This window comes from Staurois parvus, unplaced genomic scaffold, assembly GCF_062004578.1.
Source record: "Staurois parvus isolate SC_StPar_1 unplaced genomic scaffold, SC_StPar_1.0 ptg000019l, whole genome shotgun sequence".
NCBI classification, from domain to species: domain Eukaryota; kingdom Metazoa; phylum Chordata; class Amphibia; order Anura; family Ranidae; genus Staurois; species Staurois parvus.
In genome coordinates this window covers 18,218,481-18,244,700 of record NW_028317815.1, presented here as the reverse complement: position 1 = coordinate 18,244,700, position 26,220 = coordinate 18,218,481, and the positions used below count along the sequence as shown (strand labels likewise).

The window sequence follows — 26,220 nt, the reverse complement described above, 5'->3', positions numbered from 1 at the left end:
GAGAGGGGACAGGAGAGCCTGTGGGGGACCAGAGACGAGGAGGATCTGGGCTGCTCTATGTAAAACCACTACATACAGCAGGTAAGTATAGACATGTTTGTTATTAAAAAAAAAAAAAAAAAAATTATATATATATATATATATATCTTTAGAATCACTTTAATGTTAGTTAGCATATGTTTTAACTTAACACCCAGCTCTGGGCAGGTAAAAAAAATAAAAAATATCCCTTGCAGTGGGACTGTACCCACTTTGATTATTTGCTTGTTTTGTCTAGGGGAGTTGAGAGACAATTTTACGTACCTGATACTCCGCTACCCTGTGATCTGGCGGTGTACTATCCCTTGGCAGCCTTACGTCCAGGGGCTATGGACCCTGCTCTGGTCTTGATAACATAGGGACTCTAGATCAGGGGTCTCCAACCTTTCTAAACAATGGGAAAGTCTATTGTCCTTCAGACATTAGGGGGGCTGGACTGTGGCCATTGGGAGGAAAAAATGCCCCAGCATCAGTGGGAGTAGACAATATTTTACACTTAGTGGTAAATAGGAGTAAAAAAAGTTACATAGCATGGTCCGTAGAAGGAGGAATAGTGGCCCATCATTGATATGAGTAGGAGGAATAGTGGCCCATCATTGATATCAGTGGGAGGAATAGTGGCCTATCATTGATATCAGTGGGAGGAATAGTGGCCTATCATTGATATCAGTGGGAGGAATAGTGGCCTATCATTGATATTAGTGAAAAGAATAGTGCCCCATCATTGATATCAGTGGAATAAATAGTGCCCCATCATTGATATCAGTGGCAGAAATAGTGCCCCATCATTGATATCGGTGGGAGAAATAGTGCCCCATCATTGATGTCGGTGGGAGAAATAGTGTCCCATCATTGATGTCGGTGGGAGAAATAGTGCCCCATCATTTCTATCAGTGTGAGGGATAGTGCCGCATCAGTTATATCAGTGGGAGGAATAGTGCCCCCCTCATTGATATAAGTGGGAGGAATAGTGCCCCATCATTGATATCAGTGGGAGGAATAGTGCCCCATCATTGACATCAGTGGGAGGAATAGTGCCCCATCATTGACATCAGTGGGAGGAATAGTGCCCCATCGACATCAGTGGGAGGAATAATGCCCTATCATTGACATCAGTGGGAGGAATAGTGCTCCATCACTGATAACAGTGGGAGGAATAGTGCCCAATCGTTTATATCTGAGGGAGAAATTATGCCCCATCATTTGTGTCAGTTCAAGGAATAGTGCCGAATAGAGACAAGCAAAGGGCCACAATTTGGAGACCACTGCTCTAGATCAGAGGTCTCCAAAATGTGGCCCGGGGTCCGGATGCGGCCCTTTGCCATCCTTTAACAGGATCTTGGGGCTATATTCCTCTGAATGATACAAGGCACTATTTCTCCCACTGACACCAACAATGGTGCACTATTACCAATCACTGTTACCAATGATGGAGCACTATTCCTTCCACTGACACCAATGATGGAGCACTATTCCTTCCACTGACACCAACAATGCACTATGGTGCACCATTTCTTCCACTGATACCAATGATGGGTTACTATTCCTTCCACTAATAACAATGATGGGGCAATACTCTTCCTTTTACTGACCACCAGCCCTGAGGCCATGTTTATTCTCAGTGATGCTGGGCCTGGAACATTTTCTACCCCTACTGACCACAATCCGGCCCCCCCTAAAGTCTGAGGTACAGTAAACTGGCCCTTTGAATTAAAAGTTTGGAGACCCCTGCTCTAGATCACTAAAGTGTGGGGGTGCAGAAGGTGCGGAACCGATCTACGTGCAGGAAGGAGTGGAGAATCAAGTACGGTAAGTATATCTCCTTTTATTGTTCCCCTAGACATAAACAGGCAATTGACCCTTGCAGTGCAGGCACAGCCCCAATAAGAGATCATATATTTATTAACATGTACTATAACTTCAAGTAATTTTTAATAATGTTAATTTTGCTACTTTCATTAAAATGATCTGGTGATCCTTTCATTAATGTCCTTGTCAAAGTGGTTCTAAAGCATGAAGATTTTTTTACTTGAGCCCAGCAATGTGCAGAAGAGCAGAAGCTCTCCTGGGTCTCTGCCTCCTCATTGGTTGAGAGACAACAGTAAGAGCCATTGGCTCCTGCTGCTGCCAATCACTGCCAGTGAAGAGGGAAGGGAGCTATTGGCCCTGTAGCTGCTGACTTTTAATAAACACACACTCACCTGTCCCAGGGTCCAGCGATGTGCTCACCCACGCAGTCCCTTCTTTGCCTCTACTCTCCCTGATGCCAGCATCACAACTGTGGGCACCAAGCTGTGACAGCTTGCGGCTTCACAGCCGGGTGCCCACTGCGCATGTGCGAGTCACGCAGCGCATTCTCATTGGTCCGGCAGCTTCTGGGACCTGTGAAGGTTCCCAGGAGACTGCGGAAGGAAGGAGGGGGCCGAACTTCCAGGTCATTTCGCCGTGAACTGAGATGGTAGTGGGAGAAGGTACCTGTCAAAAACAGGTATCTGCTCCCCCCCAAAAGGTGGCAAATATGGCAGTGGAGGGAGGGAGGGGGGGGAGGCAAATAAGCGGAGCCTCCGCTTTGAGTGGAACTCCACTTTAACCGACATTAGGAGATATACAGTAAGGCCCCTTTCAGACGGGGCGGATACTTCAGCGTGATCTGCCTGCTCAGTGGGAGAACTCTCCACTGATGCACACTGAGCAGGCAGATGACAGGTCTCGGACCACTCTGCTGCTGCAAAGTGGACACTGCCCACTGATTCAAATGGGATGGTTGGAAGGAAATGGACCGCCTGTCCATTTCCACCCGATTGTCAGCCGATCCGATCAGCTGAATGGATGGGAAACGGATCCCCATCCATCTGTTTATGGCATACAGGATCAGATCGGATGTTTGTGGGTGTCAACAGACACCCGCTGGTCCAAAGAAGTCTAAGGATGGACCAATCGAGTCCGCCTGAAAAACGGACAGGTGGACCCCATTGGTCCGCTTGTGTGAAAGAGGCCGAATGACCAAAAATATTGGCGCCCCTACATTTCTGTCAGATAATACACCACTTCACCTGGAAAATTGTTGCAATTACAAATTCTCATGTTTATTTCTTTTGTTTGTATTGGTATAACACAAAAAAAGTGGAGAAACAAAAAGCCAAATCTGACACATTACACGTAAACCCCCAAAATGAACTGGACAAAATTATTGGCACCTTCTCAAAATTGTAAGAAATAATTGCATTCCAAGCTTGTGATGCTCCTGTAATTTGTAATTTATCTCACCTGTGGTGACAATATAGAAATCACACTAACAACACTGTTGTGTTCTGTGTGCAACATGGAGCATGGAGAAAAGAAAGAGCAGAAAATAATTGTCTGAGGATTTGGGAACAAAAATTGTGGAAAAGCATGGACAATCTCAAGGTTAAACTTCCATCTCCAGAGATCTTAATGTTCCTGTGTCCACTGTGCACAACATTGTCAAGAAGTTTACAGCCCATGGCACTGTAGCTAATCTCCCTGGATGTGGGTGAAAGAAAAAAATTGATCAATGATTGCAACAAATGATTGTTTAAATTGTGGAAAAAGAACCTCGATCAACTTCCAAATTCAAGATGACTTTCAGGCACAGAGTGTCAGATCATACTATACGTCGCCATCTGAATGAAAAGGGACACTATGGTAGGAGACCCATGAGGACCCCACTGCTGATACAGAAACATAAAAAAAAGCAGATTGGATGCCAAAACCTAGCTTTGGAATCCAAAATCCTTCTGGAAGAATGTGCTGTGGACAGATGAAACAAAATTACAGAAATTCAGAAAAAGCAATGAGGCCTTTTAGGAAAAGAATACAGTCCCTACAGTCAAGCATGGTGGAGGCTCACTGATGTTTTGGAGTTGTTTTGCTGCTTCAGGCACTTGATGTCTTGGCTATGAAGACCACCAAAGAATTCTGTGGTGCAAAGTAGGGCCCAGTGTCAGAAAGTTGGGTCTCCATCAGAGGTTATGGATCTTACAGCAGGACAATGACCCAAAACACACGGCAAAAAGCCCCCAGAATTGGTTTCAGACAAAGTGCTGTAGAGTACTGAACTTGCCAACAATAAGTTCAGATCTCAATCCCATAGAGCACCTGTGGAGAGATCTCAAAACACCAGTTGGGAAAAGGAACCCTTCCAATCTGAGAGACCTGGAGCAGTTGGCGAAAGAAGAGTGGTCCAAAATTCCAGTAGGGAGGCTTAAGAAACTCACTGATGGACACAGGAAGCGATTGATTTCAGTTTGTTTCAAAGGGGTGTGCTACCAAAAATTAAACTAAATGTGTCAGATTTGGCTTTTTGTTTCTCCCCTTTTTTGTGTCATACCAACACAAACAAAAGAAATAAACATGAGAATGCCTAAACATTTGTAATTGCAACAATTTTCTGTGCGACCTGGAGCATGATCTGACAGAAATGCAAGGGTCCTAATATTTTTGGCCATGACTGTAAATAATATAGATACAGTGGGTGGGTGATATACCCAACCAGGGACAGGAAGTATGTTGCTGGCAGGATTACCAGGTAAAAAAAACAAACAAACAAACAAACAAAAACAAATGCAGCTACTACACCAGTGATTAGTAAGCTGAAATATATTATAATTTATTTTGGTTTTGGATTTAGATACACTTTAAAGTGTATCTCTGACACATTTATTTCTTTAGTCCTCATGCACACGGAATCTGTTTAGCCCCTCTGAATGCCAGATCTCCTGGCAGGAAAAGGCTTCTTAAAAGGAGAAGTACAGCCAAAGCTTTTGGCTGTACTTCTGTGACTCACAGGAGTGAAGTTAATTCTACACTCCTGTGACCCGTTTTCAGCTTGCCCGCTGTCGGCTCACTCAGCTGGTCCAGGCCAAGTGAAAGATCCCGACTCTAAGGTCGGGATCCACCCCAGAGTCTGGAGCGGCACCTGGCTCAGTCTCTCAGCAAAGCCCTGAGAGCCTGAGCCAGCCACTCCCTCCCTCTCCATAGCCCAGCGCTCCAGTTAGCACGAGGGAAAGGCAGAGCAGACAGCGGTGACTGACAGTCACCGCTGTCTGCTCAGAGCAGCTGTGAGAACTTAGCAATCAGTTATCATGTGATCGCTGAGTTCTCATACTTCGAGCCAATGGGGGATAGATGCATCATTAGACCAATGCTGCATCCACCTAGGTAAGTAAAATAATAATAATAATAAAAAAAAACGAAATCCCAGACTTCTCTTCTAAAAAACGAGGTAAGCCATGTATTGCATATGCGTTTAGGCATGTTTCGTGTTTTTTCCGTTCCTCGTCAGCCATTGTTTTTTTTTTATTTTTAGTAGAGTAGCTTAGAGTAAGGGAAAGCTAAACCCCACCTTTTTTTTTACTGTTCTCACTTCCTGTAAGTGGACATTGTTTTCACGAAGACAAAATTTGAATCACCCTGACAAGGCCTCATGCAGCAATGCGTATTCTTCTCTGTCCTATTCAGTGCCACAAAACAAAAGGTTTGGTTGGGGTTACACTTTAACCTCAATGCCTAATCTACCCCCTAACACGTAAACGTGATCCTTAACCCAAGCCAAAAAAGATAACCTTTTAGGTTTAGGCAACGCTGACCCTAGGCCTAAACATGACATAACTGTTAGAGTGGTTCTAAAGGCTGAAAGTATTTTACCTTTATGCGTCAGTGTGCAGCTCTCCTCTCATTGACTGAGACACAGCAGTGGGAGCCATTGGTTTCCACAGCTGTCAGTCACGGAAAATGAGGTGAGAGCAGGGGCAGGACCAAGCTCTGTGTGTCCTATGGACAGAGGCGGCTTGGGAGCAAGCACTGGGGGTTAGGGAGCCAGGAGAGGCAGTGGAGGACCCAAGAAGAGAAGGATCGGGGCTGCTCTGTGCAAAACCAATGCACAGAGCAGGTGAGTACAACATGTTAGTTATTTTTACAAAATAAAAACTGAGCCTGTCTGATCTGCGGTTGTTCTGAAGCTGCACATGCGACCAGCTATGACACCAGCTATTTCATGGCTTGACAGTTTGGTTGACAGCACAAGCAGCCATAACAGTTATCATTTACAGCATGCCTTGAATGTAACTGTTGGATAAACTGTTAAATCAATGGATTTAGTTCCATTTTGAGTCTAAGGCCTTGTTCACACTATGGTGCAGAGATGTGAGTTTTTCTGCACACCTTCTGCAAGGGCACAAAAAAAAGAAAACAATTATTCTCCATGTGCCGTGTTCACACCACAACGCTAGAATTAGGTGTGGATTTTTTCTGCACAGGAATCTGCAACATGTATAAAACCGATTGAAGCGCGCATGAAAACTTGTGTCTCTGCATGAAATATATGTGTCAGTTTCCATCAGTTTTTATGCATGTATGGTGTGAATGAGGCCTAAAACTGTGTAAGAAAGCAGCAATGATTGGCTGCCTATGACTAATCAGTCAATCACAGCCTCTGGCTCACACAGCCTTGCTCCTTACATTAAAAAAAACAAGCAGCTGAGCCATGTTTTTACTTCCCTCCAACTATTCCCCCTTAAGCTGCAAAAGCAGTAGACTGGAGTGTACACATGCTGAGGCACAGTAAAAATGATCCCCCATTAGGCTTGGTAAGCAGCACTGCCCACCAAAGGCGACCCATTAATGTGAAAGGGGCCACGGCAATGCACATGGTGATGTGTGTATTTAGACATTACAATAGGCAGTGAGGAAGAGACATAATATCTTTTCACTGCCTGTCTGTTGCCCTCTGAAGACAGTCAAAGCTATTGTAAACGAGCCCTAACAGAGGAAACTTGGGGAAAATGTTGCATTTAGAATGAAATTTTATTTATGCCCCATTAAAGGCTAAAAGAGCAATGCTTGGTATCCCTAGGGTTTATAATAATGGATCTTTCTACCCAAAAGTGACTTATCAGTTACAAATGGAACCTGTTACAGCAACCCTGTCAGATAATGAACCCTAAACCTGTAAAGAAGAATGAGAATACTTACCTCTCCTGCCGTCCACTATGTGTCAGAGTTGCTTCAAACTGACCCTTGGCTTCCTCATGGAAATTTTACTAGTGAGATGCCCTTCCAATAGCTCCTACATCTGCTCCCACCTTCAAAATGGGTCTTTCCACTCTTCCTGCTGCTGCAAGCGCCATAATATACATGGTTTATCCCACATAGTATCTGTAAGACCTGAGGATTCAATGCAGAGCTCTCACTACCACAATTCCTGAAAGACAAAAGCAACTGTCAGTGGTCTCTACTACATCCAAGGAACTCACTAATTGCCATATTAGAAAGCACTATGAAAAGGTTGAAATTGTTTAGCTTCAACACTTAACATTTATAAGGTGACAAAAGCAAATATACAAATGTGCTGGCAGGCCTTGTTCACATGGGTAATTACCTGCGCAGGGTCATGTTTTACCAGCACAGGGAAGCACAGGTGTTCCGTGCATCCCCAAGCTGGGCAGTCCAATCGATGTCTACTGGGTCTACTGTGGCTGGACCATGGGTGCAATTGGGGCCATGCACATGTATGGATATTGGGATACAGCGGCTGTGTTTGTGCAGCCATGCCCGGACACAGCCGCTGCAGCTATGTGTCCCAACAGACGTCTATAGGACTGCTGAAATGGGGATGAACAGAATACCTGTGAACCCCTGTGCCGACAAATCATAGCCTTGCATGGGGCATGCAAGTAATCGTCTATGTGAATGAGGCCATAAAGTAGAACTCCAGGCAAAAAGGTAAGGTAAGAGCTCCCTACTTAATGAATTGCAGGGTTCCTCTCCCTATCTGCTACTGTCAAGTTTGAATTTGGCAGATGTGTGTGTGGCTATTTCTGCACAGCCACATCATTCATTAACAGAATTGCCAATGAAAAAAACTACAAGAGAATAGAGAACGTCTACTTTGTCAAATGATTATGAGACAGGTGTAATACGGCACACGCAGATAGACAGGCAGCAAACAGCCTTATTTTTACCAAAGCCACTGGTTCAACTCCACTAGCAGATTAAATAATTTTTTCTGATATTTTCCTGGCAAGTCTTTCTTTTTTTAAATAACCAACAGATTTTAAGGAATTGCAGGGTTCCTCTCCCCATCTGCTACTGTCAAGTTTGAATGTGGCAGGTCTGTGTGTAGCTATTTCTGCACAGCCACATCATTCATTACCAGAATTGCCAATGAAAAAACTACAAGTCTCATATGCCACTGTGGCAAAGGGAATGAAGTTCTCAACATTGGTGACATGGTGATGTCACAGAACTTGTAGCACAAATGAAGCACCGTATTACAGTACAGACCTAAGCTGGAAGAAGAATCTGCAGAAGTCAGAGTATTGCACACATGATCCATTGATTGCGATGCAATGCTGTGCATGCTCAAAAAGCAAAATGTTTGCTTTTTGCAATACGGGTGCACTTATATTTTTAAGTGGTGCCTGGTAGGCCGAGTCACCTCCTGGTTTCTTAAATGTCTTGAATGCTCCAACAGTCAGATCTCGCTGCCATTGTTTCCGACTCTTTTCCTGTCCACCTCTAGCATCTCTTGCTGCATTCTAATATAAACACATAACACAACAGGGTGAGCAGAAACTCAGGAGCAAGAATGTCACCAATGGAGTCCTGGAGAAACATAAGAAATTGTTTAGGTGGTTTAACTCTGCGTCATCTACTAAGACATCCAAATAAATTCTGGGTGGATTGACCCTTTAAGCATATAGTGAGGTTACAGAGAATAGAGAACGTCTACTTGGTCACATGATTATGAGACAGGTGTAATACGGCACACAGCAGACAGACAGGCAGCAAACAGCCTCATTTTACCAAAGCCACTAGTTCAACTCCAATAGCAGATTAAATATTTTTTTTTTTATATTTTCCTGCAAGTTTTTCTTTTTTTAAAGAACCAACATCTTTTAAATCAACAATACATAGAAACCTGTACATATTCAATGCAATTGTGAAGTATGACAACTACAAAACAAGAAAGTAATAAAAGCCAATATGAAAGGCTGAGGGCCACTTCATACCAGGACAATAGGTTGCTTTGGGTTGATTTACTAAAACTGGAGAGTACAAAATCTGGTGCAGCTCTGCACAGAAGCCAATCAGCTGACAGGTTTTCTTGTCATAGCTTAAATGAATAAACTGAAGTTAGAAGTGGATTGGCTACCATGCACAGCTACACCACATTGTGCACACACATTAAATAGGCTGCCCAATGCACTACAACTGACTACTCCTGCACCACATTTCATAAGTGCAGCACAAAAAGACAAAAGTCAATCCAGTTAAACCATAAAGAAAACCCCAAAAAACAAAAACAAAAGAAAGTTATAATCCTATACGAACAGTTGATCCAGAGGAAGGCAAAAAAAACCCCAGCAAAGCATGATCCAATTTGCTCCTGCAGGGAAAAAAATTCCTTCCTTATCCCCCAAGAGGCAAACAGATATTCCCTGGATCAACCTTGACTATAAATGTTAGTATCCAATTAAATTATGTATATCTAAGAAAGAATCCAGGCCTTTTTTGAAACAATCCAGAGCTGGCCAGAACCAACTCTTGAGGGAGTCTATTCCACATTTTCACAGCTCTCACTGTGAAGAAACCTTCCAGTGTTTGCAGATTACATTTCTTTTCCTCCAATGCACAATTGTGAGTTACAGAGCATTGCACTGGTATGTTGGGGTGGGTATCATTTACAATGCAAGTGCTTGCAGCTTACCTCAACACATGAAAAGAAAAAAAAAAAAACTTGCAATGCAGCTGTAACGCAAATATGTTACCATCTGCTGTATTTGTGGGTAGAGGTGCCTTTATCTGAATGGCAGCACAATACAATGCACATTTTACCATGCACTGCTACTGCTTTATACAATATTTATTACCTGGAAATGTCTCTAAGTTAAATTGTTTTTATAGGTTTCTAAAATATAAAGAAAAAAGGTTAAAGTTTAAAGTGTTATTAAACCCACAACTGTAAAATCAGTCTGTATATGCAGTAAAGCATGATTGTTATACTCACTGTGGAACCTATGGGGTTAATCCTCTGCATTGTGTAAAAAGGATGTTTGATCCTCTCTTCTCTGATCCTCCCCTTCTTCAATTGTCCCCTAATTAACTCCTGATGGAGTAGAGGTTTGGAGTCACTCTGCACATGCTCAGTTTGGTGTGTATTGCTAGAGAGTTTTCTTTTTTTCTTGGGAGAGTGCATGTGATCAGCACTGTCCAGACAGAGGTTCAGGGGTTATGCAGCCTCAGAGGAGAATGAAAACTCCTCCTACAAGCTTTAACCAGTGCTCTGCTGTACACTGATAGACGTCACAATACTGCTCTAAATGCTGATGAGAAAAGGTATTTAGCAGTTTATATTTACTAAAATAATTGCATTTCCATGCTCTGTGTACTGTGGGAGACAAGATATAGTGAATGCAGGGTCCTGGGCTTCGTAACACTTTAACCCCCCAAATTTTGGGTTGTCCCCAGAAAAGAAAGAGAAAGTTTCTCATAGGGACACTAGTTCAGGTGACCTGGGGGGCCCAAAGAATTCCCTAAATTTGTGGGGATTATCTCTCACTGGCTATGGGACAGGAAGTGAAGGGAAATTTCCCCAATGGGACACAGATGGCAAAAAATAAACTGAAAAGGTTATAACCCTCCTTTACGCTATCCAATGCACATAGTTCTGCTTTAATAAACATTGTCACCTTGCTGATTTTTCAAATGATTTTCCCTCCTTGACTTACTGACACTCACCTTGCCATTACTCTCCCACCAATCCTTTCTCTGGTGCAGGAGGTGACAATTCCTGGTGCTTCCATGTATGGGGGAGTAAGTGACCTCTTCCCATGTGACCTTTTATTATTATAGTTACTTCTATAGCGCCGTCAATTTACGCAGCGCTTTACATATATATTGTACATTCACATCACACCTACATTCATACATACACATACTAGGGCCAGGATCCAATTAACCTACCAGCATGTCTTTGGAGTGTGGAAGGAAACCAGAGTACCCAGAGGAAACCCAAGCAGGCACAGGGAGAACATGCAAACTCCAGGCAGGTGGTGCCGATTCGAACCAGCGACCCTAGTACTGCCAGGCGGAAGTGCTAACCATATTGTCACTGTGCTTACCTGCTTCTTTTGTGTCACACACCAGTAAATCTAGAGATTTTAGTGCTGGTTGTGGTAGAGAAAGCAGCAGCATGGGAGAGCTTGCAAGGTGAGAATCTCTGGTTTGAGGGAAGAAGAGCTTCACCAAGACGGATATGCCCGACCCTAATAAACAAATCAATTAGAGGCAGTCCAAAAAGGAGTCTGCTAGGTTTCTTATCCTTAATGCAGAACTTCACTCAAAAAAGTGAAGTACTGATGATTTGCTCCTCCCCGAGCCTGTAACCTAGTTACAGTTTTTTTTTTGGAGGGGGGAGGCGGGTACGTGCCAATTTTTATCAGCACCTGCTTCCACTGTTGTAATCCTCACCTAGTCAAGGATGGCAACGCTTTCCCCACCCACAGCCTCCTGGGACACATCACAGGTCCCGTGAGCAGGCTGGTCCAATTGATGCAGGTGCTGTCAGTGTTATCGTTACATCATCAACACACTGCAGCCAATCAGAGGAAGCCTTGTATTCATTAATAAAAATACAAAGCTTCCTGTGAATGGCTGAGTAGCGCACAGTCAGACTCAATTTTGTTCCGTGAAACGGATGGGAAGTTCCTGTACCGCAGCCAAAAATTGTTTAATGTACATAGTAGATGCTACATATCGTTTATACAGCACTAATAGCCATTGCATTGATTAGTATAGAAAAAAAAGTTGCTTGGTCCAGCTTGAACTGTGTAACCGTTTCCCGACCGCCCTATAGCAGAACTACTGCTACAGGGAGGCAGGTATATATACGTGATTTTGTATTTCCGGGTAGGAAGCACGCGCGCGCCCTACCCGCGCCGCCTGTGGTGGCTACAGCCATCGATCACCAGGTGCTGGCCGGAGATTCCCCAGCGCCACCCGCCGATTGCTGAGTATCACTGAAAGGGGAGAGGTCTGTATGTAAACAACACAGATCTCTCCCCTGTCAGCACTAGCATGCTGCTTTGTATTGCTCTGCATAGTAGAGCAATACAAAACATCATGTCTCCCTAGTAAAACACAGCACACAGTAAACAGCACACAGTTAACCCTTTGATCGCCCCAGATGTTAACCCCTTCCTGCCCAGTGCCATTAGTACAGTTTCAGTGCTTTTTATTAGCACTGATCACTGTATTCATGTCACTGAGGATATCAGTGACATTTATTCAGTCCCCCCCAGTGTCAGAATGCCCACCGCAGTCCCGCTATAAGTCGCTGATAGCTGCCATTACTAGTATAAAAAATTTTTTTTTTAAATTCCAGTATATATACCACCATTTGTAGACGCTATAACTTCAACAAAAACCAATTAATTTACACGTATTGGGATTTTTTTTTAAGCAAAGACATGTAGCAGATTACATTTTGGCGTAAATTTATGAAGAAATTAGATTTTTTACTGGATGTGTTTTATAGCAAAAAGTCAAAAATATTGTTCTTTTTTCAAAATTGATGGTCTTTTTTTGTTTATTGCGCAAAAAATTAAAAAACGCAGAGGTGATCAAATACCACCGAAAGAATGCTCCATTTGTTGAAAAAAAGAACATAAATTGCATTTGGGTGCAGCATTGCATGACCGCGCAATTGTCAGTTAAAGTAACGTAGTGCCGTATCGCAAAAAATGGGCTGGTCAGGAAGGGGGGTGAATCCTCTGGCGGGCAATTGGTTAAAGCCACAGTATTCCTGGCTACAGCAGCACAGACTGGTCAAGAACAGCCCCCCCCCCCCAATTTTCTGACTGAACAATGAAGAAGCAGCAGAACACTGATGAGGTCACTTTTATAGCAACTGTATTTCTGACTTCATGGTCCTTGCCAGAACATGTGCATTGCAGAATAATCTGATTGGTTCCCATGCACCCCTTCCTCCCACAGTTAGAGTGCACAGGGGAGTACAGAAGGCTGAGATCAATACATGCTCAAGTGTAGGTTTCACTTGAAAATACATGTAATCATTTAGTGCATGCATAACCACTTGGAGTTCAACTTTACTTTGCCAGCTGCTAAAAGTGAACGTGTTGCTTAGTCTGCAACAACCGGGCAATGCATAGCCAACTATACCACAATATGTCTAATGTTTACCGATCCAGTCCAAAAAAGACCAATAAGCCTACCTGAATGTAGCATATTCAAGTAGTTTTAAAGGCTCATTTGTGCATTTTAGAAGCAATGTGCAGTCAAGGAGTTCTTGTAAGCAGGATTCCGCATTTTTGGTGCCATAGACTTTTATTATGGGAGTGTTCAAAATATGTACATAACATAAAATATGTGGGGTTTTTTCAGGCACTCCCATTAAAGTCTATGGGGCTAAAAATGCCCAAATCTCCCTATAAGGTAGCTCCTGTACCTTTTCAAGTGACAGGTGCCTAAGCACTCAAGAGTGAACAGTCACCACTTAAAACAATGGGATTTTTAAAGTGGAGCATTTTGTAGCTTCAAGCTACCAAACTTTCAAGTGGGAATGGGGCATAACAGTTCACCTCCTAAAGGGCTTGTGTCAACAGACTTCGTCTTGTAATGATGGCATCAGTTTGACATCAGATTGAGACATTTCTGAGACCATCCGGAATTCATTGGCAGGTAGGTACATTTGACTTTTTCCTGACCTGCTGCAAACAAACGTTTGCCCCTGAATGCATAGGGCTCTAAAATGGAGTACCACTCAGTACAGCATTCAGCCCTCCATAGACTTTCAGAAGCTGCAGGCTGCATCCGTGACTCTTGAGCACATGAAGGCTGTACACTTAAGCAATTTGTAGCTTGAAGCTCCAAAAAATGCTCACGCTTAAAAAAAATCAATTGTTCTCTATAGTGCCTGTTCGCAGGATCAGGTGAGAACAGACATCATAGAGAACAATTGATTTTTTTAACCTCCTCCTGCCCGCCATACAGTAATATGACAGATTTAAGGTGGTTCTCTCGTTCTGGGAGGACGTCATATGATGTCCTCCCATTTTCACCGTGCATGCGCGGCTCAGGGAGCGCGCAGTGCGGCGATCGGCGGTGCGCTGTGTCCCTCGGACACAGCGGATCACCGATCATGGAAAGAGCCGAAGATGTTGGCTCGGTCATGTGATCAGCTGTGTCCAATCACAGCTGATCACATGTAAACAGGGAAATGCCCGGTTATCAGCATTGCTCTCCTCTCGAGCTGTCACGCTACGGATACACTCAGTATGAAATTCCAACTTCTTAGGCAAAACCTCTATTCTCCTTCCTCTCAAATAGAAATAGTGTTTAGTATGCCAACCATGGAAAAGGGGTATATCACTATCAGACAGCCGCAAATTAGTTTATTGCCTAAACAACAGAACAAAATTTGGCCACCCAAAGTAAATCTCCGGTATCACTTCTAGGATTCGGTACCAGAGGCTACCATATCTATGACATATTTAAAAAGGATCTAAGGGTTATAAAGGGTACAAAATGCAGAAATGGTTTTCAGTTATTGAAGTTTTTATTTGTTGGGCAAACCGGTGGTGCTACGCAATCAGTAGCATAGATATTAGCAGTGTCACATTTTCTGGGATTGTTTCTGATAATAACCTAGTCCCAGACAAAAGGATACCCTGGTCGCCCATGTGAAAGTGTGGAATGGGGCTAACAACCCCATCTTGTAAAAAGAATAACCATTGCAAAGTCTTAGGGCTCCTTTCACTTTATGCGTTGTGTTAATGCGTTAACACTACAAGATATTGTGCATTAAGGCATGTTGCAGTAATGTATGGTAAATTGTGTGTTTCACTCCACAATACGTCATGGCAAGGATCTGATTGGCCCTAAAGGAAATGAATGCCCTTCATGGGCTGTAGCACTATGGACTAATTAGGAATGTACAAGTATTAGCCCTCATGCATACTTGGCGTTTTGATAATGCTAGTAATGTTAGCTGTGTAAAGTCAAGTTAAAAACGTGAGTTTTTCAGCTTTTTTTTTAGCGGTTTTGCATTAGCGTTTAGCTGTGATTTTCCGCGGTTTTTTTTCCCCAAAAAAATCCAAAAACACTGGTTTGTGGCGTTTTACCATGTTTTGCCACGTTTTTCAGAGTTAGAGCATTTTTACAGCTAAAAAACTCCTCTAGAAAGCCACTAGTCCTGGGTTTTTTTCCAGCCAAAAAACATTGATTACAGTCTATGTGTCCATGGACACATAGGATAACATGCCGGGAGTTTACTGGCTGTAGAAAAAAAAAATGTCAAAAGAAAAAACAGCAGCTTTAAAAACGTCAAGTGTGCATGAGGACTTATACATGTCTAAGTCCTCAGGCACACGGGGTGTCAAAAATGCTGCTTTTAAAGGGTGTTTGACGGGGAGGGGGGTTTGCCTCTACACACCCTTCCATGTTAGCCTATGATCCAAGCACACATAGGCATTTACAAGAATTTAGAAGAAAATGAAAAAAAATCACTTGCGCGTTCAGAAGAAAAACGAACAATGACATTCTGAAAACAGATTTTTTTTTTTTTATATACCAAATGCCATAGAGACTTAAAAAGAAAAGTCATGTTGGTGGCCTGGTTCCCCGGGTAGGCACTGTGCCAATGGTCATCTCTCTGCTGTTGGCCGTGCTATGGCTTACAGTCTGCACCATTGATATTAGGAAAGTGAATACCAGGGATAGAAGGGAAGAAGTTGGCCATGGATCTGGCTTGAGGCTGCCTGCCAGGTAGAGCTGTCTAACGAGATGCTGAGGTTTCAGTGGAAACAGCTTTGCTTGGCATCATGACATTGTCACTGGCACCTACAAGCCATGGCTCTGTACTGCCATAAGTGAAGCGTCATGGATGTCCTGCTTCATGGCTCGGAACTGATGTTCAGAAAGAGGGGAAACAGGCAGCCAGTAGTTACCTCCAATATAGACCTCATTACGTGCTGAAGCTAGGAGCAACTGGCTGACGTCTGCAGGAGATATAGGTCTGCCATGAGACATGCTCATCCAAGAGTATTATCTGCATTAGGTAGGTTTGGTGAATATTGTGGGTTTCTTAAAGCTGCTAGGTGATTGACGCAGACCATGCAATATGAGTGGCACTGCCTGGCACCATAACATTGAGACAGTGGTATCTTTCCCACTCTACATACATATTACATTCTTATATGATGATTTATGTTCCGTTTCACATCAATACTTTGTGAAAGATTTACAAAGAGTTCATATCTATCTGTGTCCTTCCAGTTAAAGTCTCCTCATGCTGCCATAGGACATCATCATCTATGAGCATTATGTACATTAGACAGATTTGGTGAAATTTTGTATGCTTCTTGATACTGTTAGATGATTGGCCAGGACCATGCTATAGGAAGGCCACTACCTGGTACCATAAAACTGAAATAGTGGTACATTCACCCAGGGCTGGACCATTCCTTGTCACCATGGTAACTGAAAAAAAACAAACTATCTGGTAACCTGGTTATTTGTGATGGTGAAGTGGGCATTGAAATGCTTCAGTCATTGTTGGATAAGTCTGGCACTGTCTTAGAACACGCCAGCTTATGTGACTATATTAACAGCCAGCAATACATAGAGACAGCCTAAGATAAGTCCTGCCAACGTGATAAAGATGAACTTGGACAGTCTACGTTTTGTTTTTTTGAAAGATGGTTCTTAGTTCTGGGTGATATTTGTCCTGGCCATAGCAGGCACCTATAAATACCCAAACATGAGGTCAATTTTCCCCTTTCCAAACGTCAAGCCAATGTAACCACTCAACTCCCTTTAGTACAGGGCCAGAATAGCTATCAGAATGGCTCTAAATTAGGGACCCCTGGGTGCTGGAGAGGCAAACTGACCCAATATGAAAGTACTGGAGATGTCCGCTATGAGCTGACATCAGTTCATATTTTCCTCATTCCAGGTTTACATTAAAGAATATGTAAACCCAACATTTCATACTCCTGATATGTGACTGCTATACTATGTACTTTTACAAAAAAAAAATATCCTGTTCTCTTTGCATTGCTGCCTTTGTGTGACATGCCTGGTTTTTCTGCCAGCTCCTCTCCTATTAAAAACTGATCACAATAGGCATTGGAGCACAGCGCGGTCAGTTTTCTAGCTGTGCTGTCCTCCAATGATCAAACTTGTGCTGACATGCACCCCTCCCCCACCCTCTGCACAGCCATTCAATGGGGAGATCAGTGTGCAGCTGTTTCTCTACCCCTAGCTCCTTACGCAGCTAAGAACAGAATGAATGTGATCAAAAAAGGTAATCATGTTTTTCATTAGTATATACAAATATTTTGCCTTTCATTTCTATTTTAAACTGAATGGGTTGTTTTACCAGGTGAGGGTCCACATATACTTTACGTTTCTCAGCATTTGGGTACTGTCTATGCCCAGATTCTTAGGTAAGTTCCAATTATCATGTAAATGAAAGCCACATGGGACTACATAAAGCATTTTAAAATCCATAAAGTGCTAAGAGTATACACTAGTGTTCAGAGTTAAAGTTGGGTGAAAAGCAACAGGGTATGTCCTATTTCTGTCCATCAGTGGACCATTCAGCATTATCTTCTGAAAAACAGATCAAGCCTCAAACACAATACTCACATATAAAACTTCTTAAGACGGCCCAGATGTATATCAGGTTAGGTCGCAAAGGAATAATCTAACCCATTTATTACATGGTCTACCAAACATACTTTGTCCTGCATTAAATAAAACAACAGTTTTGTTTTATACATGCAGAAAAGCAATCCATAAGCACATAAAACAAAAAAGTAATATACCATCATATTATTGTATACCAACCATTATTAATCAGGGCTCTGCGAACACTACAGTTCCTCCAGAGGTTTCTATGGGTTCCTTAACTTATGGCTGACTGGCCTAATGGTACCTAATGGTACCTGCACAGAACAGGGGCCAACGCTACTTAGCAGAGCCAGTAGCATAAAACCAATGATTTTTTTTTAGCTATCTGTAAAGGCGACATTTTGGCCACCACAGTAATGATCATTTTTTTCACTGACCCACTTTGAATTGGCTCTTGCAGGGGTTCCCCAAGGCCTGGTAATTATTTTAAACCAGAACTAAACCCTCTATCCTTTACAGCTAAGGAAGCTGCCATCGTAGCCTCTGTTTGATCAGCAGTTATGGAGCTGAATGGCAAGTCATAGTAGTGTGAACTGAACCTTAATCGGTGGGTTTAGTTCTGCTTTAAATGTAATTGTTTTGGAAACTGTTAAATCGATGGGGTTAGTTTCACTTTAAGGATTCCTCTGGGATTGAAAGAGGCTGTGCTACACCAACGTTTATGCATTTTCCTCTCCACTGATGCTTAAACCAATCAACAATGAAAAAGTGAATGCCTGTGTTTTGGAAGAAGAAAGCAAAGGCTAAATTTTAGAGTTCTGTAGCTTGAAGAAGCGGTATACTTTAAAAGAGAAGTATGAGGTTTTTAAAAATCATACTTGCCTAGGTGGATGCAGCATCGATCAGATGCTTCATCTGTCTCTGCCGGCCTTATTTTACTAAGCCCAGCACCCTGCATTCACTATATCTGGTCTTCCAGAGTACAGAGAACATGGAAATGCAATTATTTTAGTAACTATAAACAGCTAAATATTTCTTCTCATCAGCAGTATATACCAGTCTTGTGACTTCTATCAGTGTCCAGCAGAGCACTGGTCAAAGCTTTTAGGAGGAGTTTTCATTCTCCCCTGATTGTCCTATGAGGCTGCAGGACCCCTGACCCTCTGTCTGGACAGCACTGATTAGCTCTGTGCTGATCACATGCACCTTCCCAAGAAAAAGAAAAACTCTCTAGCAATACACAACAAACTGAGGATGGGCAGCTTGCCCCCAAGGCTCTGTTCTAACAGCAGATGGACTGGGGACGGTAGAAGAAGGGGAGAATTAGAGAAGACAGGATCAAACATCCTTTTTACACAATGCTGATGAATAGATTAACCCCTTAGGTTCCACAGTAATTATAGCAGGCATGCTTTACTGCATATACAGGCTGATTTTACTGTTGTGGGTTTAGTAACATTTTAAGGGTGAGAACTGAGTGATCAGACACCACTGATCGCTCAGTTCTCTCTACCACTCTGAGCAGAGAGCAGTGTCTGTCAGTCATCATTGCCTACTCTGCTCCCCCCAGTGCACATTGGAGCGCCAGGCTGTGAAGGGGGTGGGAGCGGTTGGCTCAGGCTCTCAGCACCTCGCTGAGAGGCTGAGCCAGGTTCCAGTCCACGCTCCTGGGTAGATCCTGTCCATATGGTTGCGATCTTTCCTAAGCCTGGACTAGCTGAGTGACATCAGCCAACATCGGACTTTAGCTCGCTGTAAGCTGAAAATGGGTCACAGGAGTACAGAATGAACTGCACTCCTGTGATCCACAGGAGAAGTACAGCCATATGTGCTTTGGCTGTACTTCTCCTTTAAGGCCCCATTAATACTTGTGAATGGGGCCATTAGCGATTACATGGGAAGACCCAGCAGGGTCCTGATTAGCTTCGGGTGGCAGCCCTATTGAAAGCAATGGGAGTCTGACAGCTCCCGCAGCTAATTGCAGCTGTTCACACGTAATTGTTTGTGGAGAGATTACTTGTGAAAGATCAGCTCTGGACACAGACAATCTGGGAGGGATTTACTAAGACTGGAGCACAGAGAATCTGGTGCAACTGTGCATAGTAACCAATCAGCTTCCAGGTTTTATTAGCAAAGCCTAACTGAACAAACTGAAGTTAGAAACTAATTGGTTACTATGCACAGCTGCACCAAATTCTGTGTGCTCCACTTTTAGTAAATCCACCCCTCTCTGTCCATCACCAATTATTCACAGGCAATTGCTCCACAGGTAAATGCTCCACATCCCAAGACACTCCAGGACCAGTCTTCCAGCAGTTCGTGATCTCACACATGCTCAGTAGAGAGCAGGCTGTGAGTGATCAGGACCTGATAGTTGGCTCCCGAATACAAGGCTGTGGTGCAGAATATCAGAAGCCCTGTGAAGGATCAGGTGCATGGAAAACAGGGCTGGACTTCAAGGGCTTGTGTTTCTTAAACGTCAGCAGCTACCGTACTTGTTAGTTCTGGACTTTTAGCTTTTGTATAGCTGGGTGACATTACTCATTACTTTATTGATACTAAATGGCTTGTTTTATTCCATAAGGAGTTGAGTCCACCAAAACCCAGATAAAAATCACAAAAGATGAAACCTAAATGGTAAACCAGGCTTTAGAATCTTGGAAATTCAAAAATGCAAAGAACAAAGGTATACCGCTCAGGCAAACAATCCAGATCAATCCACAACAGGTGCAGGCTCTGGCTCGCCACCACACACGATACCATAGGAAGAAGGGTCAGCCACACACCGGAAGATAGATGAATATAGTGTGTATTTATTGACCCATAGGACACAAAACACCAGGACATGAATACAGGACCTGTTAACGCATTTCACACAATCGCGTTCTTAATCATAGAATAAAATCATAAATAAAATGCAAAGTGCTGGTACACAAACACAGAAAACCCACTGAATGACATAAGGCTGCCATTCAAGTGACAATGAAAAACCACATGGATGCAGATAAACATACAAATATACAAAATCTAAAGAAAAATATCAATAGAAACGTGGTAGAACAAGCTCAGATAGCTATGCAGTAGCCTAATGGGAAATGCCAAGGAATATAATACCAAGTAGTACTACTCAAGAGGAGAGACGTGGCTACATTTTGGAAAACAACATACTGCATGTGCGCGTCTTCCATATATTTTTCATAAAAAGTGGCTGTAGACTCCAGGTAAGATAATTTCATTGCTGACTAGTCAATAGAACCTGTCTAGAAATAGAGGCTATTATGGGAGTAAATTGGTGTGTCACTCTGAAAGCCAGCATTTCCATTTTTTAGAACATCAACAGTTCTTGACATTTTTTTTTTTTTTCTACACCAAATGATCACGGTAAGTGCATACACAGTGCAGGATTTGACAGCACTGACACAAAGTGCGTTCTCCAAAATCACACTGTTTACGTTTTAAAGAAAAAAAAAACTATGGTAAACAATCCGTGGCTGACAACTAATCCCAAAACGACAGTAGATTGTTGCAATCATTCAAGATATAACAACTGTCAAAGACGACACAATATACATTGCTCCCTGACACACTACTGTAAGAATTTAGACCATGCCTGATTCATTTACAGTAGTTACAAGACTTTGACCATGTCATTTCCATAGCGGCATAATGAGTTTTTAACAAATGGACCCAAAATGCTTCCTGAACTACAAACAACTTCTAATCAGGGAACCCATGCTCTGGAGCACACAAGATCAGGCTGAGGCAAAAAGTAATGTGGTATGGCATTGCCCTGAATAATGATGTATATGGTCATTGCTCTTTGCCCATCCTTAAAGTACACCCCCAATCACTACAATCTCATTAGTTTTACCATGACAAAGTAATTTCAAAATGTGTCTTCAATATTTTTAAATCTACATCACAATCTTATCATAATAACTAGTGATTCTGCCACGCTGTTCCGTGTTTAGGCACTTCCTGTTATAGGGTGACAACGCTGAGGCTGATTTACTTATAGCAGGTCCTCTGACATCATCAGGTACACTGCAGAGCCCCTAGCTTTGCAATGGACGTGATAAAGCTGATGGACAGTCCATCATCAAAGCATGGGAGAGTAGAGAAGAGCACCAACTACAAGGGGAATGGAGGATCAGGTAAGCAAAACTGCTTTCTGCGGCCACCTAGACCTAAACAAGCACTTAACCCTTGCAGTGCCGCGGCAGCCCCACTACAAGAGAGTATTTTTCATTTCCCTAAAGATGGGCTTTAAGGCAAATAGGCTGTTCCATTAACAAGGGGATTTTCAATTAACTTAGTGCACCATTCTCCATCAGGGTTCTGTGAAACCCAATGTGGTTGCTAGAGGTTTCTTGAGCTGTGGCTGATGAACTTCCCAGTTGACGGTGCCTGAATAGTTCCAGGGTCAACACCGCTTGGTAAAGCCAGCAGCATGCCACCAATGATCTTTTTTAGTTATCTGCTAGGAATGGTATGCTGACCACCACTGGAAGGGACAATCTTCCCACTAGCCACCAATGTAAGAGACATGTTCCCACTGACCCCTGAATTGAACTAGTTTTAGTAAGAATTCCCCCAGACCTGAAATTTATTTCAGAAATTCCTCTGGAGTAAAAAGGTTTGAGAAAGGCTGACTTAGTAAATTATGATGAAGCTCTGCTGACTTCCATCCTTCAATCACGTGCAAGCAAAAACGCTCTTTTTATTTTCTTTGCATGTGATTGGGTATTCTTTGCAAACTAAATTTTCACCACATTCACAAAGTTAAGGGAAAATTCTCTTGCAAAGAAAACAGCCTGTTTGCCTTCAGAAAATGAACGTCTCTGTCTTGATCTTAGAATTGTGTCCCTACATTGTTACTGTGGCATGGGCTTCCAATAGAGAATACAATGGTCATTTCAACCCACGCTGGATAGGCACAGTCTACTGCTGTCACTACCAAAAATAATTTTGGAACTGTCATGCAACCATCGCTACAGTGAATGCATGTGGGAAAGTGGGATGCAACAAAGGAATAAAATTAAATAATGTTTATGATAGAATGTGGGGGAGATTTACTAAAACTGGCGCACTCGGAATTTGGTGCAGCCGTGCAAGGTAGCCAATCAGCTTCTAACTTCAACTTGTTCAATTAAGCTTTGACAATAAAACATGGAAGCTGATTGGTTTCTATGCAGAGCTGCGCCACATTTTGTACCAGGCATTTTTAGTAAATAACCCCCAGTTAGCAAATTAAGGCTGATGTCAGACAGGCGATTGGGACACTTGCCAGTGGCAAAATCGCTAAGAAGCTGCCTGCCTATCCTTATGGAATCGCTTCCATCGCTAGCGACTGAGATTCAGCAGCATTTGGGGCCAGCAAGGGAGTGACTCCAGAGACGCAAGTGGAAGGTAAAGTCACCCATCTGACATCAGCCGAATGCTGGCCATACTCTTAGAATCTAAGAGATTCTCTCATCCATGCTAAAAGGCACAGAAGGACAGATCCACCTGCTGAGCTGCCAGAATACCGGAACAGTGGCTGCATCTGACTGGAAGCAGCTACTGTTCCACTGACAATTATCCACCAAGTTCCTTCATTTTTCAATCAATGGATGTTGGCTGGGAGGGGGGCACTCACTAAGCAAATTTTGGCTGGTTCATCAGGAAGCACCTGAAACTTTTGCAGTGTATGGCCAGCCTAAATGATATTCATTTAGGGTGCACATCAACTTTAATAAGAAAACCTGTATATTTATACACTTTAAAGCCGCACCAATGTGTGTAAAGACCATCATGCATGTTACAATCCAATTACGTGAAGACTGTACAATCAACTTTAGATTTACCAAAGTTATATGTAATATGAGGATGAACCTAAGCTATCGATCTAATGTGTCAGGCTGTTGTGATACATTCACGTGTTCCCAACCTCAGTCCTTTAGTACCCCTGACAGATCATGTTTTCAGGATTTCCTGCACCTTGCCCAGGGTAAAGTGAATGGGGCTGCACCCCAACAGCACGCCAAATGCTGCACCTGTGGTTGCGGTACAGTAGTCCCATTCAAAAATCCTATTCAGCTGTCAACAGAAAAACAAAACAGGCATTCAGGAAGTGGCATCATCACCTCCTTGTTGCCTGTCAACTGTACCTGCACCGCTCGCTGAAAACCGTTTTACTGCAGATAGTTCTTCAGAGAGCAACTATGTGTAAATACGCCCCTGGGCTTGTTCTTTGAAAAGTGATTCTTGGTGAATTGCTTTTCAAAGTGCGGCCAAGTATCGTCTCTCATGTTTTTAGGAGGCAATACTGCTGCTTCCTGAATCCTTTTTTGTTCAGCCAAATGGCAGTTTTTAACGGGACTAATGTGAAGCAACCAGAAACTGTCTGCAGCCCCATTGACTTGAATGGGCGAGTTTGAGTCAAACAGACATTCTAGGTCAGGGGGTGTCAAACTGGCAGTCCTCCAGCTGTTGCGAAACTACAAGTCCCATCATGCCTCTGCCTTTGGGAGTCATGCTTGTAACTGTCAATCTTGCAATGCCTCATGGGACTAGTAGTTTGGCAACAGCTGGAGGGCCGCCAGTTTGACACCTGTGTTTTAGGTTACATTTGCTGCAGCCACAGCATGTGAACAGCCTCCTCTGGCTGTATAGTAGGTTTTAGGTAGATGGTCTGAGGGGGGTGTGGGGTCAACTGCCCGTATTTACTCCCACCCCAGCCACTTGTGTGAAAGAGGCCTTAGGTCCTTTTTGGCATGAAGGGTTTAATAAAAGTTCACCTGTCAGTTTTTCAGGTGGCCCTGAATGGACAGACTAATCACCCCAATGGACCAGCAAGTGTGAACAGACTTGTGCATGCCTCCAATCCAACTCATTTTGTGAAAAAATAATGGAAGGGGACCCACTTCCCTCCATCTAGGTCCTTGGCGGCCCTCCAGTTGTTGGGCAACTACAAGTCCCATCATGCCTCTGCCTTTGGGAGTCAAGCTTGTAACTGTCAGTTTTGCAATGCCTCATGGGACTTGTAGTTTGGCAACAGCTGGAGGACCGTCAGTTTGACACCCATGATCTAGGAGGATCAGATCGTATGGCGGTTAGGTATAAATGGACAGCAGAGTCCGGCCACCCATAGAGCGGGTTCAGCATACACTGAGCACACATGGACCTGTCATCCACCTGCTCTGATCAGCGGACAGATCCCCTGCTGACGTCAACAGAGTCCTCCTCATGTGAAAGGGGCCTTCAAGAAATACCAAAGACGTGGCCTGCTGGAGGCACCCGAGACTGTGGTTGGGAACCACTGCTCTGTAGATCTAACTACACAATCAAATTGGACCGCGTACACCGGGCCTAATTCTACAACCACACAGGTACATCCCGCTCCATCTGCTCACACAGTTCCACCGCAACATACACACAAGCACCCCTGACAGCGGCCACCATGTTGTACAGACCAACAATCCCATTGAAAGACATAGCAGGTATAGACTGGCGCTGACGGCGCTCTGGCACATGCGGTAGCAGACTTACCCTCTTTATTTAGCCTCATAACCTCCCTGCTTTTTCCACCCTCTTTTCCAGTCTCTTCTAAATCTACATCTGTGGAGGAAAAGAGAAGCCAAAGTCAAGATGGACATCCCAGCAAATGTAAACAGCAATGAGTGTCATGTCCCCGCCTCCCCCAGGGATGAGGGGTGCCCATCTGAGTGGAGGGATGGTATAGGGAGCCCAGGAAGGTCCAGTGGATGGAATGCACAGCCAGCAGTGAAGGATGATGGGCCTCCTCTCTATAGACACACTCAGTCTGCCAGTCTCCCTGTGTCTGTGGGTGTATGTGGACGAGCCCTCACAGCTCCCAGTGCAGGGACTAGGACTGGGCACACCGGGGAGCAGCCTCTCACTTTTATTTCCTCCCTCTAGCCCTCTAGATGTGTCTATAGAAAGCCAGGCTGTTCGGGGCTGATGGATCGCCTACACAGCGGATGGCCAGGCGGATGGGGCCGTGTTCTTACTGTCGGAGCAGTGTATTTTAGCGGCGTCGATCCAAGTGGACCACGGTTTGCCCAGAAAAGCCTCCGGACTGGGCACTTTGCGATCCAGTGTCGCCATTGCTCTTCCTTCTTGTTGCTTTTCCTTTCCTTCGGAAGCGGAGCGACACGGGATTCGAGGCTCTGTGACGTCATCTTCGGAACGTTCCGACATTGAGCTGAGTGAAGGGGAGGGGGAAGCCGAGCGACTGTGTCTCTGATCCTCCATGCTCGTGGTTGGCAAGCCCGCTCTGCTTGCTGTGGCGCCGGTGGGCCGGAGAGGGCGCCCGAGAGAGCGGCTTTCCTTCAGGAGAGCGGAGGACGCCGCTCTGGTCGGGCTGGTGACATGCCGGCTGACACTCGGGGTCCTGGAATCAGCGGAACATTTTACAGTTGTCATGTGGGGACTGGCAAGGGTACTTGTCTGTTAATTCACCGGATTTATTTATTTATATATATATATATATATATATATATA

The 26,220-nt window shown here is 43.7% G+C and overlaps 1 protein-coding gene across 1 annotated transcript in view; it reads right to left on the bottom strand.

Moving 5' to 3' along the window:
• ATXN7L1 (ataxin 7 like 1) overlaps positions 1-25,924 on the bottom strand; it is a 169,308-nt gene extending 143,384 nt beyond the window's left edge. Inside the window, exons 1-2 of the mRNA XM_089685307.1 lie at positions 25,728-25,924; positions 25,246-25,314 (exon numbers count right to left, since the gene is read on the bottom strand). Of these exons, the coding sequence (XP_089541433.1) occupies positions 25,246-25,314; positions 25,728-25,917 (259 nt within the window). The 5' untranslated portion in view covers positions 25,918-25,924. The remainder of the gene's footprint in view (positions 1-25,245; positions 25,315-25,727) is intronic.
• Positions 25,925-26,220: the final 296 nt, after the last annotated feature.